General features: G+C 36.8%; 2 protein-coding genes across 2 annotated transcripts; one reads left to right on the top strand and one right to left on the bottom strand.

The window, feature by feature from the left end:
- Window positions 1-443: 443 nt before the first annotated feature.
- On the bottom strand, window positions 444-6,694 carry LOC123527534 (uncharacterized). The gene is made up of 5 exons (XM_053522624.1): window positions 6,475-6,694; window positions 5,786-6,052; window positions 4,345-4,491; window positions 3,536-3,765; window positions 444-482 (listed from the first exon to the last, which is right to left on the bottom strand). The coding sequence occupies exons 1-5, from the start codon at window positions 6,575-6,577 to the stop codon at window positions 444-446; spliced, it is 786 nt and encodes a 261-aa protein (XP_053378599.1). The 5' UTR covers window positions 6,578-6,694.
- Window positions 6,695-14,499: 7,805 nt separating this feature from the next.
- LOC128548185 (uncharacterized protein K02A2.6-like) lies at window positions 14,500-16,638 on the top strand. The gene has a single exon (XM_053522625.1). The coding sequence runs from the start codon at window positions 14,500-14,502 to the stop codon at window positions 16,636-16,638; it is 2,139 nt and encodes a 712-aa protein (XP_053378600.1).
- Window positions 16,639-17,455: the final 817 nt, after the last annotated feature.

The following is a 17,455-nucleotide window of genomic DNA, read 5'->3' on the forward strand; positions in this document are numbered from 1 at the left end:
TTAAAAAATGCAAAATTTTTTTTGCATTCAATTGTATAGATATTTTTTTTTGTTCTAAAATTGATTAAAAACCAAAATTTAAATTTTGAGATACAGATTTTGTCTGCTCGTCGGGGAAAAAATCACTGCGCAACGGTTTTGACTGTAAACCTTTTGTTTTTAACTAGGGTTTTTAGTTTTTTCAAAATTTTCAAAGATTTCACTGTAATTTTGGTGGGTGGTCGCTAAATTTTTTTGACGTTGGGTTTTTGTTGCTTTTTTATCTGAATTAGATGACACAGTAATGCCTGGTTCGGGCCCTTTATTTAAAACGTAATCGGGCGAATTACATGTTTTCCCGTTTGGGGGATCATAGACTTTGCATGGTTGGGGCAAGAGGACTGGAGCTGGCTGGGGGTTTTTTAAGTGAAACCCCGGGTTTAAACCCCCTACTTGGCTGGTTGTTAAATTGTGACTATAACCTGGGTTGTTGCCGGCGTGTTCTGTAAATATAAACAAGCAAATTCAATGAATTGGTATCCCCCGCCGAGCGGGTTGTGGTGAGGAATGGCAAAGAAATATATCCGACAAAAAGTGAAGGATGTTACTAGGAAGGAAATAATTCCATTCATTTCATTATTTTTGAACATTTTATTTGTTGGGGGTTGGATGGTGGTTTGGTTTCCGGGTGAGGGTAAAAATCTTTACATGTTGAAAATAGATATTGATGAAAAAAAAATAAATAAAGGGGGTGGGTGCATGATCAGGGTGGTGGAGGTGACTGGGCGGAGGAGCTAGGTGGGGATGGGGAAGGGTACAACTTTGCATGTTGATAAATATTTATAGTAACCTATATAGTTAACACAAGAAACTACTAAGGGCCATGACTCTGGTGTTACTTAGACAATCTGACTGAAACATAACAGGCCGCATGTCCTTACAGTGTTGAACATGTGTATGAAATTTCATTAAAATATTCCAAACCACTTCCTAGATATAGCTCCTGAATAACTTGCAAACATTTATAACTCAAGGTTTTTGAACGTGGCTTTCCCTGTTGGATATTCTCCCTTGGTTTTCTTTTTGCGGAAGACCTTTTCAGGTTTTGGCTGGTTTGTTATTCTTAAAACCACTGGTAATACGTTAAATTCGGTAAACGTAGACTTTGTAAATGGCTTTGTGCTGGTTACTACTAAGAGACCATGTATTGCGCCCCTCTCAGCGCAATCGGCATTCTTTTTATACGTTTCGTAAAGTATTCTATTTGCTGCCTGGCACCATAACTTGTTCTGAAAAGGGAAATACTTTATCATATTCATACTTTATACTAGGTTTGTGTACGTTTTTGTTAAAGTTTACATCAAACATTTTCAGATAGTTTTAAAGAATGGGGTGTAAGTCTGAATCACACAAGGTGCCACATATTATCGTGCGTTCAAGAGTAAGGACACTCTAAGAAGCGAAATGAAGTTTTTTGGACATGACTTTTACAGAATTTAATCTTACATTCCTCTATTAGAAGCGAAAAAGTTGCTTTTAAAAGATTAATTAGAAAACTGTTTAATAATCAATTTTCAAGATAAATAGTAACATCTGACTCGTGTTTACGCTAACATCTTCTTGATGAGTAACGTAAGCTATTATTTTAGTCACAGTGTTTCTTGGACCGTAAGTTGAGCATTGGATTTAAGGAATATGTGCTAATGACAGTGTAGTCACTCAAGACCGAGAGAGAGAGAGAGAGGGAGAGAGAGAGAGGGGGAGAGAGAGAATAAAAGAGTTGACTGCTTCATAAGTTGAAAAATTAGAGCAGTATGATACACTTTGGTAGCTGATGGAACTCCCACATTGGACACAAAGATGACTCACTTGAAGCAATTTTGAGCATCTGAATACAATAGTTTTACATGTGTTTAATCCAACAGAAACTTGACACATAGTGTCTAATAAAATAGTACCATGTTAACTGTTAGTCGCTTTTAGTTAGGTATGTAACATTGTTTGGTTACCCGTCAAAAATGTACAGACAAAATTAATCATGTTAAAACAATACTACCTGCCACTGCTTAGAGTGTCCTTAAGCTACCGCGACATCATATACTTCAATCTATACTTTTCTTATCTAGTTTTAGCATTATGTAACTATTTATACATCGGGTTGTGAATAGTAATAAAAGTAGACCTGGCGAACCATCTTGATTTCTGTCAGTTTGCAAATGTTTGAGAAATAGAAGCCGTATTGTTATAGAATATGATAGAATATATAATTCAATATAAAACCACAATTCACGTAAAACCTCGTTTCGGATTAGGTGCACCGAAACCTCCATATTAATATTACTACAGTTATAAACAATATATTTGAATACATCACGAAAATAGATTAGTAAAAAGCTGCAAGAAGATCCTTTGGACGCATACAACGCAAACAAGCAAAATTAAAAAATAGAGAGAAGTGGAAACTTCACAGGTCGCCCAACACGACAAAAATGAAAATGTTGCAGGCTCGGTTTGATTGAGCCTGTTCATGGACGGTAGTGGAAATGCATGCTACCGTCCACGCCCTTTAGCCCCGGGTTGAGCAGAACTCAACACTTACACATGCTAAAAGTACAAAAAGCAATTTAGAGGCATCCGCAGATGTATTCAAACGGCGGTGAACATGGAACCTTCAATGATACACGTGTTGAGGAGTGTAATTCCATGAAAAGCGGTGTTTGGTCCCCAGATAAAGTAAATGGTTTGCCCTATGAGAAAACAATGGGCAGAACTGAACAACATGGAATATAGAAAGGGGATCTGAGGTTATGGAGCCTGCGTATCACAGGAACTGTCAAAAGACAAAATTAAAAAGCAGGCACCATATCCAAGGGGTAATTATACAATACCCAATTTTCTTTTAATTTTTGTTGTTGGATTTAACGTCGCATCGACACATGATAGGTCACATGGCGACTTTCCAGCTTTAATGGTGTAGGAAGACCCCAGGTGCCCCTCCGTGCATTATGTCATCACGAGCGGGCACCAGGGTAGAACCACCGACCTTCCGTAAGCCAGCTGGATGGCTTCCTCACATGAAGAATTCAACGTCCCGAGTGAAGCTCGAACCCACATCGATGAGGGGCAAGTGATTTGAAGTCAGCGACCTTAACCACTCGGCCACGGAGGCCCCTACAATACCCAAGGCTATGAAAGCGGAAGTATTGGAACACCCAGGCCGAAATGGTCATGCTGAGAAACAGTACCAATAACACAGCATAAAAGTCGTGCTGAACGATCTGAGAAGATCGAAGTATAACAGCCCTGATTGAAGGTACGGTGGACTTTTTACGGCCACCACACGGCACAAACAACGCTGCTGTGATAATCGGATAGAGAAAAGTGGAAACTTCACAGGTCGCCCAACACGACAAAAACGAAAATGGTTTAATTGAAATGTGTATCACCCCGCACATCCCCTAGAACCGGCTTAAACGAAACTCTATAATCTGTTAACATTGAATGTAATCCATTATCCCAAATGAACCAGACAATATAACTATCGTAAACATGTTACCTGCACAGTTCCGGGAGTGTTTCCACTTCGTCTCGTGCAACAAATACAGCATACCACTACACTGACAAGTAAAGCTAACCCAACGAGACCTCCTATAACTATACCGACGATTGCAGCCGTGCTAAGGTCACAACCCGAATTATCACCGCAGGAGTTATTGCCGTTGCATACGAGATCATCATCTTTACATCTTGAGTTGGCACATACGTGCGCATAACTTGGACATGTATCTGAAATTGAGACAAAAAGAACGCAAATAAAGGTTCTTGATTTCCTCGATCGATAAAGTTTGCATGGAGACGTTAAATGTCCAGTCATATTTCATTTATACAGGACTAGAATAAGAAGACAGTTTTCGTGGGTATTTTTTATCAATTTTTGAAGAATTCGTCATGTGAGATAGCCATCTGGCTAGCTCATGAAAGGAAGGTGGTTCTACGCCCACGTATGCTGGAGGGGCACCTGATGTCTTCCTCCACCATCAATTGGCTTCACATAAACTGTTCCGGGCAAACACATACTAGTATGTCGACGACTTGCATCCATGTCATTGAATAAACCATGGCTATGCAAAACACCACATGTTTTATCGTAGTTCCATACGTGCCCAGTTTATTTACAAATAAATTTTATTTATCAAATAATTACAAATGTGCCACTATTCTTTCAAAATGTCTCTGTTATACATTGTATATGAAACCTAGTAACTTATTTGACCCAGACATACGTTTAGTGTTTCAAAAGATATTTGCAAAATACCAAATTGCGCGTCACTGACACATGAAGTATATAATTATATGAGAACTTACCTTCAGGTCCATAAGTTGTGATGATAATAGAAAAGATATCATTGATGTACTGGCTCCTTTTAGGAACGTATTTTATGCGGAAATACCTTTTGTCTACTGTATATACACCCTGCGGCTTATCAGCTCCGCATATATCTCTGTCCAAGCCTGAAACATTTGGACAAAATAACTGAAATATATTTGAAACAATTACAACATTGCGTCTTAGTTCGGGGAGACCGTAAAAGCCGCCGCAGGGCACCAACAGTCTGCTGATGGGGTAGTTGATAAAACCTTTAAGAGTATTCTTTGAAAAGAAAATAACGCATATGCAATTCCCCTTCCTTCTTTTACCGGCTTTAGCGGAGCTTTATTTCTCGGAAACGTTGAATAGTCTAGAAATTATTGAGGAATGGCTCTATGGTTCAGTTCAAATACTGCAATGTGCACAATTGTCTTTACGTTGATTGCAAAATACACTTGATGCATAAAAGTGACTAGTTCACACATGTTATGCAAATAGAATCTCTCAAATGCCATAAAATGTGCGTACCTTTAAAGTCACTAGTAGTACAAATTTTTTGACATGACTCGTGTAAGTATCTTAATAAATAAACAAAATGTTATGCAGATCGAATAAATCGTTGCAGACCATTATCGATATTGTCATTCTTCTTACAGTATTTTCGTAGCATATTTCACGAATTCTGTTTGTTTTCTTTTAGTATTCAGTTTCTGGAAAACGCGCTGGTGACTAGTACTTTGTCTTTTTATCTAAGTACTTTTAAAGATTTTTATTCGACAGTTAACTTGACCAAAAGTTCTTTAAAAATGGACTTTATAATGTGACAAGGTAAGTGCGACAATTTTTCTACCTGTTAGTTGCAGATAAAATTTGAGAAAAAAAAGTCACATGCAGGACTCGAACACACAGCCCCGACACTGGCAGCTAAACTTTTTGTCGGCATAGCTACTTGTACACATTTTAAAGAAACATATATTACGCAATATTCATATCGCTGTTTAGCTTCGGACATCGAATATTAATTTAGGGAAATATACGGCTTATTCATGAGTGCCAGGTCAATAACTACGGACAATAGAAATGCAACACTATTGCGTTGACTTAATGTGGAGCGTGTGTGTTCGGTATAACGTCATTTTTAAAAAAAAAATCAGTCATATTTATATAGAGGACGGTGTCTATTTGTAGCAGTGAGCACAATGCTAAACTTTATAGCGCTGCCCCGCTGGAATATCACGCCATAGACGCGCACAGGGCTGACCAGTCCTAGCACAATCCTCTTACTGCTGAGCGCCAAGCGAGGAATCTAATTGTACCATTTATACATATCTGATATGACGCGGCCAGGGATAGAATCAACGACCTTCCGCACTCGAAGCGGGCGCTCTACCACTAGGTTACCCATTCGATTGCCATCCCCGAGGAAGAATATCTCACCTGGCAGTCTTGTGTCAGTACTCTTGCCAATGTAAAACTCCAGATGGCCTTTGTCACAGTCGAGGTCTAACTCTTCGAAATAGAACATGAATTTTGGATAGCGTGTAATCCAGGCCTCAAAAGTGGTCTCACAATATCGTGGTCTGTTGTATGGGTAGTAGCTTTCCTTCTTTTCGTAAATATTGTTGTCGTTAAGTTTAAGCCTAACTTGGTATTCAGTCTTCCAAATGAAACTAAATTCATCGTTGCAATAATTTTCCATGCTATCTAAAAGATAAATTTAGACCAAAATATGAACAATAAGTGTATAGTATACAGGCATAAAATTGACGTTTGTGTGTTGAAATCTTACTGCACTTTGTGTTAGGTTTAAAATAGTGCACACAAATACATGTGTACAAATGTGTACTATCACTGATAGCTGAAAAGTTTCTTATACCAAATTGACAATCACACAAAGCATTGTAGGTCTACGAACACTGTTACTTCAGATAATTTATCAAGTTAAATTCATTTCATAAAGCTTTAATTACGCAAACATTAATTTGCTCCTGATTGATGTACTTTTAGAGTATACATTCAGTGCGTGTGTACATTCAATGGAAGAATTTATGTAAGCTTCTAAAACAAACTATTTTACCTAAGAGAAAGTAAATGTTTTTCCTAATGAGAAATTGTAAATATCTTACATCCGTCACATTTTCCAGTGAACACGCACAGCAATATTCCAATTATAATAAATATTCCCACATCTCTAATTGTTTTAGTGAATCTAACAGGTGTAGCCTCCATTTCAAAACACTAAATATACTCGACTTTAGTTTACCCGTTATCTAAAACATATCTAGTTTATATTAGCCTACTTTAATTTTGTAAACATAGATATGCGACCATATCACATTTCCATGCACAATCAATAAGTGGTACATACATAAACACATTGTGAAATACCGGGTATGGCTGGCTGAATTTCGTTCGAATAAAATGGTTCGAAGGAATTGGTAAACTGCAGAGTTTTCAGATAACTAATACATATGCATTTAAATTGTTCGAACGAAATGACATAAACTATTGATTAATGTTTTCAGAAAACTAATACATAAATTTATACAATTTACTTATTATTGGTAAAAGAGTAGTTTTTACTCGTCGATTAGGATCGGATATCTTTAAAATTTAGAATGCAATTTCATTTCTTGAGTGCACGTGAACGTGAACGTCAGCGCGTATGTTTTTTTTTCTTACGTGTCTAAGAATAATGCATGGTATTTAAGAATTCGTTAATTCAGTTCTACGATATCTTAAATCCAGTGTTATTTTTTGATATCATTAATTAAGATTAATGCTATCTTAAATTCTATATATAAACATTATTTCTCTAAGGCATATTAGATCCAAGTTTCATATTTTAAACATGAACTATTACTTCATATAATTTATTTAAACATAAATTTAACAAGTTTCTGGGCGCATTAGATTTAAAATAGTACAAGTACATACTGTACACATGTACTACCGATTAACTGTAATTGCATGACATTTAATAATGAATATAGATCTATATGCAAACGTATTTATATTTTTATTAACGGAAAATACATTTAATGATGATTTTATACATCTGAAGTAAATATCTAAGGATAAAATATTTTAGTGAAAGATGGCTATTGCGTATGATTTTTTTGAGTTCTCAAAATAAATTTTAAACAAATAAAGGATATGAACTAAGATGCTAATTTTGTAGCATCACTTAATCAATTATATAACATTAAATAAAATTTAGATAACTTAAATGCTATTTTATGACATTAACAAATGCGACAAACGCCTATAATATTAATATTATGCACTAGTATCAATAAATCGATTTTAGTAATTCATAAAAGCTAAAACATTTTTAGATATCTATGAATGAATTTTTGTCATCATAAAATTTATTTTCAGATAATGAAACTTGTATTTAGGATATGATTGTAAAAGAATTTAGAATATAAGAATAACATAGTTCTAATAATTTGACGGTACCAAAATAATAGAAGATAAATCACAGTACACCGTCATGTAAGGCTGTTGGTTTTATCTCATGCACATATTGCCTAGTAGGCGCAGTAAACGTTTATAGTGTACAGTACCCATACATAGGTTAAAATTAGATCACCAGAAAATTCGTAATTTTGGAAAATATTTGATATTTTTAGATAAATCAATGCGGAATTGAATCCCTTTTGATACATGTAATTTTCATTTGTTGAATGAATTTATCTCATATTTGCAACAAAATCGGCAGTTAAACCTAAATCATCGGAACTTTCATCTACTATTTTGGTCTTTCGAGTGTTTGATGGTAGTGGAGATATTGCCACAAGAAATAAAAACCATTTCCTAGGATAGCGTCAAATTTGTTTGACTATAACCGTATTTAGAGATGTCGAATATTTTTTAGAATTCATTTTGATATATTTAATTAAATCATTTTATGAAATTGCAGAATACAGTGTAAGATATATTAAATCATATTTTGTGGGTTAATTGAATACGATCTATTTTAGATATATCACTTATTATAATATACGTACAAATTTTCTGTCTGAATTACTGTCTGGTCTCTATTTCATTAATGAATACAAAACCTATATCAAGGTTTTTTCCTTGGGTTCAAAAACAACTAATATTATACACAATTCTTAAGAAATTCGAGGGTAGCAGAAGCAGGTTTTTAAAGTTTGAAACATATTGATTAGTTTTGAATTTACTGACAGACTAATTTTGATATGACTAGTTTGCATTGTGAAATTCTACAATTTTAGATTTCAAATTTAATTTGTATTTGTGCATTGACTGCTATTAAACATTAATATATTATGGGTAGTTTAGATAGCACTAGAACATCATTTCAATGTTAACAATTGTAAAAGTTTTAAAAAACTTTCATTATTAAAGATATTTTAAAAATTCAATAAGAGCTTTCTACTTCCCTATAATTCAATTCATATACGGATTTTGAAACAAAAATAATACCATCTTTCAGAAGTTCCTTTGGAAGCATAGAACGCAACCATGTAATACAATGGCAAAATCGGTTTGACCGAGTCTGTTCATGAGGGGTTATGAAATGTAAAATATCACTCACGACCCCTGGCACTGGCTGAAGCTGAATCCTAATAATATAGACATTGAATGGACTCCATCATCTAAATGGACTAGAAAATATCACAAAGATAATTCAAAGTACGGGTATACTTTTTAAAGCCACCTTAAAGCACTCTAAGACTGCTAGCTGTTGTTATAGTGAAACTCTTTAAGAAGGTACGTTTTGAATCATTGAATACAACCAAGTAAAATACTAGAGGAGTTAATGAGTGGAAATGAAATATGCAACTACATACACGCCCTCTACCTCTCTATTAACATAGTCGTGGAGGGAGCTCCATAATTCCAAAGGACCAGGAAATGTAAAAACAATGCCGCTATTCACAGAAAACCGGATTAGGTTGATCAAACAATAGCACTTGTACTTGCAGCAGCGAACGACAAAAAGTGAGAGTGTTATTAAAATTTTTAGAATGATTTTAAGAGTTTCAATCGGATTTCAGTTGTCAGAGTAATAGTCATTACACATTATATGCTTGTTTCCATCACGGACCTCGCTGCAAATTAGTTATATATCCTCAATAGTCGTATAAATGATAAAGCGGATTGTTAACATTTTATTTTATATAACAAACAAGCACGAAATTAACAATACTAAATTAGGCACATTACACGAGGACAGATCTCTTTATCATAGAAATATCTCATTAATTCGACAGATATTTATAATACTGTCAATATATAAGTTTAAATATACAAACAAAATGACATGTACAAGAATTTTTGTAAATTGGAATATATCACTGCATAGGATTTTTTTTGCATTCAAGTTGTGTTTCAGAGCTTTTTGTTTTATTGTTATTGTTCTAACATTGATTATAACCAAATATACTATAAGATACCTATTTTCCATCCCGTCGAAAGGAATTCACTTGAGCATACGTTTCCAATGCAAAGCATATGCTTATAAATACACTGTAGTATTTCTAAGGTTGGTGTTTGCTTTGGTCAGAATTTGCAAAGAGTTCACTGTATTGTGGTAGAGGATCGCTATATTTGTTCCCGTCTGGTTGTTGTTCGGTTGTCTCTGAATTTTGATAATAAAGTATGTGTCTGGTCGTTGTGATAGTTCGTGCCTTCATTAATATCGTAAATTGGGCGAATGATCCCTTGTTGACTTGGATCAGTAGTAGCACTGCTTGGTGCTGTGGCAAGAGGGTATGGAGATTGCCTGGGGTTGTAAGGTGATCCCTGGTTTACCCCATACATCGGTTGGTTGCATACTTGTGGAGTATAACCTGAATATGTTACCGGCGTGCTCTGTAAGTATAAACAAGTACAGGATGACTTAGCATAAATCAGTCTGGCTCATCAAACGATGCTCACGTAGACAGAGCTTTGTGCTTCCGCAATTACTTGCAAGTAGCTAGATATAACCCAACGTGAACTGTTACGCGACCGGTACTAACAGCAAACAGTTTTTACTGGTTTGTTATTTGTAAAATCATTGTAACTATGTCCAGCTATGTACATGTAGTCTCAGTAAATGGATCTATGATATACCTTAAAAAGTTTATAAATGCTGTCAAAAATACGGCTTCTGTTCTACTAGTAAATACGAACAGGCAGAATAAAATCCGTACTGTACCTTTTGTATTGTATGTTGCCGGACTACTTTCATTTATTATACACAATGCACACGAAAACTACAATCGGTTCTGTTTTAACGTAGATTTCTTTACAAGATATAAAAAGGATTTGACTTGTGTTTAAGCTACCAGCTACTTAAATATAATCTGAAAAGTAGATCCCTCGGAAGCACCGAGAACAATGCAAACAGTGAAAATTGCAGACTCGGTTTGATTGAGTCTGTTCATGAGCAGTAATGGAAAATGCAACACTGCCCACGCCCTCTAGCACCGGCTTAAGCAGTATTCAATCTTCAAATCTAAATGAGTTGAAATCAATGATCCCGAAGGACCAGAAAATATAACAACACTGAGATGAAGTCGGGGCGACATTTTACGGCCGCCACACAGCACTTAACACCCGCTGTTGTGAAGTAAAAGACACATCTTACAGTTTCCTATATGTATTATAGGCAAAAATTGTCCTACGGGCAGAATTTCTTTAAACTTTGTGTACTGACTGAGAATCAAGTTTAAAACGGAAGTATATATTAACAAGAGGGTCATGATGACCCTGGATCGCTCACCAGAGAAATATGAGCTACATGTTTCAAATGTCAAACTGATGATTTTAGAAAAAAATTTGAAAATTTTTCCGATGTACAATCAAGTAACCCCTGGGACGGGGCCAATTTTACCCCAGGGGTCATGATTTGAACAGTGTTTGTAGAAGTCTACTGGGCAATGTTACATATCAAATATCTAAGATCTATGCCTTCTGGTTTATTTTTAGCAAATTTATGAAATTTTCCCACTGTACAATCAAGTAACCCCTTGGGCTGGGTCAATTTGACCCCGGAGTATATGATTTGAACAAATTTTGTAGAGGTCTACTATGCAATGCTACTTGTCAAATATCTAAGCTCTAGACCTTCTGGTTTATTTTCAGAAAATTTTTGAAGATTTTTCTATGTACAATCAAGTAACCCCATGGGGCGGAGTCAATTTGATCCCGGGGGTCATGATTTGAAAAAAAATTGTAGAAGTCTACTAGTTAATGCTGCATTTCAAATATCTAAGCTCTAAGCCTTCTGGTTTATTTTTAGATTTTTTTTTGAAGATTTTCCTATGTTCAATCAAGTGACCCCTGGGGCGGAGTCAATTTGATCCCAGGGTTCATGATTTGAACAATTTTTGAAGAGGTCTACTAGGCAATGCTACATGTCAAATATCTAAGCTCTATACCTTCTGGTTTATTTTTAGAAAATTTTTGAATGGAACGGGGCCAATTTTGACCCCGAGGGTCATGATTTGAATAAATTTTGTAGAAGTCTACTGGGCAATGCTACATGTCAAATATCTAAGCTCTAGGTCTTCTGGTTTATTTTTAGAAGTTTTTTGAAGATTTTCCTATGTACAATCAAGTGACCCCTGGCGCGGAGTCAATTTGATCCCGGGGGTCATGATTTGAATAAATTTTGAAGAGGTCTACTAGGCAACGCTACATGTCAAATATCTATGCTCGGGACCTTCTGGTTTATTTTCAGAAAATTTCTGAAGATTTTTCTATGTACAATCAAGTAACCCAATGGGGCGGTCAATTTGACCCCGCGGATCATAATTTGAAAAAATTTTGTAGAGGTCTACTAGGCAATGCTACCTGTCAAATATCTAAGCGCTATGCCTTCTGGTTTATTTATTCATTTTTTTTTTGAAGATTTCCCTATGCAAAATCAAGTGACACCTGGGGCGGAGCCAATTTTGACCCCGAGATCATGATTTGAACAAGTTTTGTAGAGGTCGATTAGGCAATGCTACATGTCAAATATCTAAGCTCTAGGTCTTCTGGTTTTTGAGAAGAAGATTTTTTAAGATTTTCCTATGTAAATACAAGTGACCCCTGGGACGGGATCAGTTTTGACCCCGGGGTTCATGATTTGAACAAACTTGGTAGAGGTCTTTTAGGCAATGCTTCAGAAATTCAGAAAATACTAAAAAATCCAAGGCATATGATAAAATCTGTAAAAAGGTCCTTTGGAAGCAAAGAATGCAACCAAGAAGAATAATAGCAGACTCGGTGTGATTGAGTCTGTTCATGAAAGGTAATGAAATGTGCAACACCTCTCACGCCCCCTAGCACCGGCTTAAGCGGAACTCTATTACACATATGTTGAATGGACTCCATGATCCCAAAGGACAAGAAAATATAACAATACTGAATCCAATTACGGGGAGACGTTTTACAGCCGCCACACGGCATTTAAAGATTGCTGTTGTGATAGTTAATAAAATCTGTAAAAAGTCAAGATGAAGGCAAGCAAATTGTGTATTTTAATTTATATTTCTGTTTTAGTCATCATTTGCGTTCAGTATACAAAGTTTAAAGAAATTCGGTCCATTGGAAAGATTAGGACTTTGAGGTTCCATTTTGTCAGGTTCATAGTCAAGGACACTTGCCCCAGTGTACATATATATATATATATATATATATATATATATATATATATATATATATATATATGGAGCCAAATTTTCTTTCGGACATAATTTCGTTTTGAAACTGTGTTTACTGACAGAGAATCAAATCAAAAACAGAAATATAAAATAAAGCAAATCATAGGTGCCAAGCCTTGGTCATGAATTGTCTGCCCTTGAATGCTATAATTTTAGTAATAGTATTTCAGTAAAACATTAAATTTAATGAAAATATGACAGCGATAATGTAGTCATCCAAGGCAAAAACAGAATGAGGACAGTATGGTACACTTTGCTAGCTCATGGAACTCAAACACTGGACACAAAAAAGGCTCAGTTGAAGTAATTGTGAGCATCTAAAGGCAATAGTTTTACATGTCAAACAGAACCTCGGTAAAAAGTGTCTAAAATAGTATATTGTTAATTGTCAGTCTTCATTAGTTTGGTATGCAACACAGTATGGTTACCCGTCAGAAATGTACAGACAAATTATGGTAAAGCAGTACTACCTGCCGCTGCTTTGAGTGCCCGTAAGCTACCATACTACACATCAATCTATAGTTTTTGTATTGGTTTTTGCAATGTGTGACTAATTTTAAGCTTAAGAAGAATATTACAGTTACACACTATATGCTTATATCCGTCACGACAATACATTAGAAAAAAATCTGCAAGAGGATCCTTTGGAAGCATAGAACGGAACCAAGCAAAACTGATAGCAGACTCTGTTTTTTTAGTCTGATCACGAGAGGTAATGAAATGTGCAACCAAATCCCGCACCCCCACCCTCTTCCTTTGTAAAGACCGTCCTGGGCGGAACGCTATTATCCGTTAACAATGAATGGAATCAATGATTCAAAAGGACCAGAAAATATAACAATTGAAAACATGTTACCTGCGCTGGTCCGAAAGTGTTTCCACTACGTATCGAGCTATAAATACACCAGACCACTACACCGACAAGTAAAGCTAACCCAACGAGACTTCCTATCACTATACCGACGACTGCACCCGTGCTTAGCTCACAACCCGAATTGTCACCGCAGTGAGTTGTCACATACATGCGCATAGCTTGGACATGTACCTGAAAGTAATAAGAAATATTTTATAGTCAATAATAAAAAACGTTAAGTTCGCATGGAGATTATAATTCGCAAAAACGAATTATTTATGTAGATATTTTATGTAGGTATTTCTTATGAAATTCTGTAGAATTCATTGTAATGAGATCATGTTTCATGAACTCTCAAAGAACCCAGTAAAATTCCATTACATGTGCATGCCTACAAGATCTTGACCATTTCCCGCCAGCATCAGTCTTCTGAATAAATGTTGAACAGTACACTTGTATTTGTTTCTTCAACCACATCTGTGGATCAGGGACTCACACATACTATTCCATATGAATATAAAATGATAGAACCCAACTAAAGAACATTACATGGTATCAGAAGTGTTTTATTGGATTATTGTGACAGTATGGAATATTAATCAAAAATTGGATTACATAGTTTATAAACAATGGAAGGAATACCAACGCCAACTATTGACTGGAACTCATCTAATCTTGTTAATGAATGGGAAAAATTTGAAGAGCATGTGAAGTTAATTTTTCAAGGACCCCTGAGTGAAAAAACTGAAGAACAAAAGGTAAATTATCTGCTTCTATGGGTCGGTGCACGCGGAAGAGAAATCAAAGAGACATGGGTTATCAGCAACGCTGAAGCCAAAAAACTGAACACGTTTTACAAAAGGTTCAAAAGTTACGTGCAACCGAAGCTGAACCCGATTTTTGCCAGGTATAAGTTTTTCAATGAAGTCCAGGGATCGGACTCATTCGACGCATTTCTAACCCGTCTACGAATAAGTGCAAGAGAGTGCCAATTCCATAACAACGATGAAATGATTCGGGACAGAATCGTTTTTGGCACGAACAGCGCCAAAGCAAGAGAGAAATTGATAAACGAAGGAGAGAGATTAACATTAGACAAAACTATTTCAATTATGCAAAACCTTGAATATTGCCAGGAACAACTGAAGGCAATCAACGCAAACAACATCGACGCAGTGAAGAAAAGACCCTCAAAACCAGACACACAACCGTCACAACGCAGACGACAACAACAACCAAGGCGAAAACCACCGACGACGGCGAACTCCAAGTGTAGCTACTGCGGATACAATAAACACCAAAGACATGAACAATGTCCAGCTCGAAACGCTACTTGTAATAAATGTGGATTTAAAGATCATTTCGCACGCGTATGTAGAAACAAGTCAGTGCATGAATTGGATTTAAATGGATTAAATATGAGTGATAATAGTGATCAGGATACCTTCTTTGTTGACATGGTAAATACTTGTACATCTTCGAAAAATTTGTCTCCTCCAGAGCAAGCCTTTGTAGTTTTGTCCGTAGGCCCCTCCCAGACCCCACTGAAATTTAAAATAGACACAGGTAGCTCAGCTGATGTAATCCCAGTCAGCCATTTTGAAAAACTTACCATCAGTTACCCCTTAGAACCCCCTGATAATGGTTTAACCTCTTATACAGGTAACTCATTGCCAATTCGTGGCATGATTAGGTTAAATCTAGGTTACAACGGAGTCAGCTGTTTATCAGCTGTTTACATTGTAGAGAGCAACTCTGTTCCCCTGCTGAGTTTAAACACATGTCTTACTCTAGGTCTGGTCAAGTTAACGTACTCTATCGATACTTGTGAACCCTTAGACAAGAGCAAAATGATGACTCTATATGGCGACCTATTTAAAGGGGTGGGGACCATGCCCGGGGAAGCTAGTTTGCATATAAGACCGGACGCCACACCGGTTATCAACCCCCCTAGAAGAGTTCCTGAAGCCCTCAGAGAGAAATTAAAGCAAGAGCTAAATCGCATGGAAAAAGAGGGAATCGTAGAAAAGGTCACTGTCCCAACAGATTTTGTGAACTCCCTGGTAATAGTTGAGAAAAAGTCAGGACAGTTGAGAGTTTGTATTGACAGTAAGAATCTTAATGACGCAATAAAACGTCCACATTACCCCATGAGAACGATTGACGATGTGACGTCACGACTTACCGGCGCAAAGTATTTCAGTATACTTGATGTTACACATGCCTACTGGTCCGTAAAGCTCGACGAGAAATCGTCTTTTCTCACGACATTTAGTACAGTGTTCGGGCGATACCGATGGCTGAGACTGCCCTACGGTATATCTGCATCGAGTGACATATTCATGCAGAAAATCGACGAAGTATTTGAAGGACTTGACGGACTGACGGCAATTGTAGATGACATACTTGTGTATGGTAGATCAAGAGAGGAACATGACTTGAACTTAAAGAACGCTCTTGAGAGAGCAAGGTCAAAAGGTGTCAAGTTCAATCCTGACAAGTGCGTGATAGGGGTTACAGAAGTACCGTTCTTTGGTCACTTGATCGCGTCAACCGGATTAAAGCCTGACCCCTCAAAAATCGAGGCTATTGCAAACCTCGAAGTCCCGAAGACACGACGAGAATTAGAAAATACTCTTGGTATGGCAAATTACATGCAGAAATTTGCACCAAACTTGGCAGAGGTAACTAGCCCAATGAGAGCATTGTTAAAAAAGATGTTGAGTTTTTATGGGACGTACCACAGACTCAGTCATTTGACAAAATGAAAGACATCATTACGCACAGTCCTGTTCTGGCGTATTTTGACCCTAAACAGCCGGTGATACTCGAATGTGACAGTTCCTTATATGGGTGTGGCGCCGCCGTCTTCCAAAATGGCCGCCCTGTAGCATTTGCTAGTAAAACCCTGACGGAAACCGAGTCCCGATACGCCAATATCGAAAGAGAGATGACCGCGATTGTATTTTCATGCTCTCGATTTCACCAGTATGTTTATGGTAGAAAGGTCACCGTTCATAGCGACAACAAACCTCTATGTGCGATAATGCAAAAACATCTATGTGCATGTCCGCCAAGACTACAAAGAATGAGACTGGCACTAAGCAAATACGACTTAGACGTGCAATTTGTACCGGGTAAAGAAATTCCCACTAGCGACCTTCTGTCTAGACAGCCTCTGAAGCTGACATTTGAAAACAAAGACCTTGACATTCATGTTCACACAGTTCTTAAAGGTCTGCACATCTCTGACCGCCGTCTAGAGTCGTTAAGGCTCGACACAAAAAACGATGTTAACATGCAGCTCCTAAAACAAACAATTATTGACGGTTGGCCAATTTCCCGCGCAGACTGTAAAGCTGAAATAGTGGAATTTTTTAATCACAGGGACGAACTTTCCGTTGCAGACGACCTGATATTCAGAGGTCAGACGATAGTTATTCCCGCCACTGCTAGGAAACATCTGATAGAGGCAGTTCACCAAGGTCACTTTGGGGTGGAAAAAACCACTCTAAGAGCAAGAGAACTCATGTTCTGGCCAGGCATGGCCAAACAAATTTCTGACTATGTTTCTCAGTGTTCTGT

The sequence above is a fragment of the Mercenaria mercenaria genome, chromosome 14, assembly GCF_021730395.1.
Source record: "Mercenaria mercenaria strain notata chromosome 14, MADL_Memer_1, whole genome shotgun sequence".
In the NCBI taxonomy this organism is placed as follows: domain Eukaryota; kingdom Metazoa; phylum Mollusca; class Bivalvia; order Venerida; family Veneridae; genus Mercenaria; species Mercenaria mercenaria.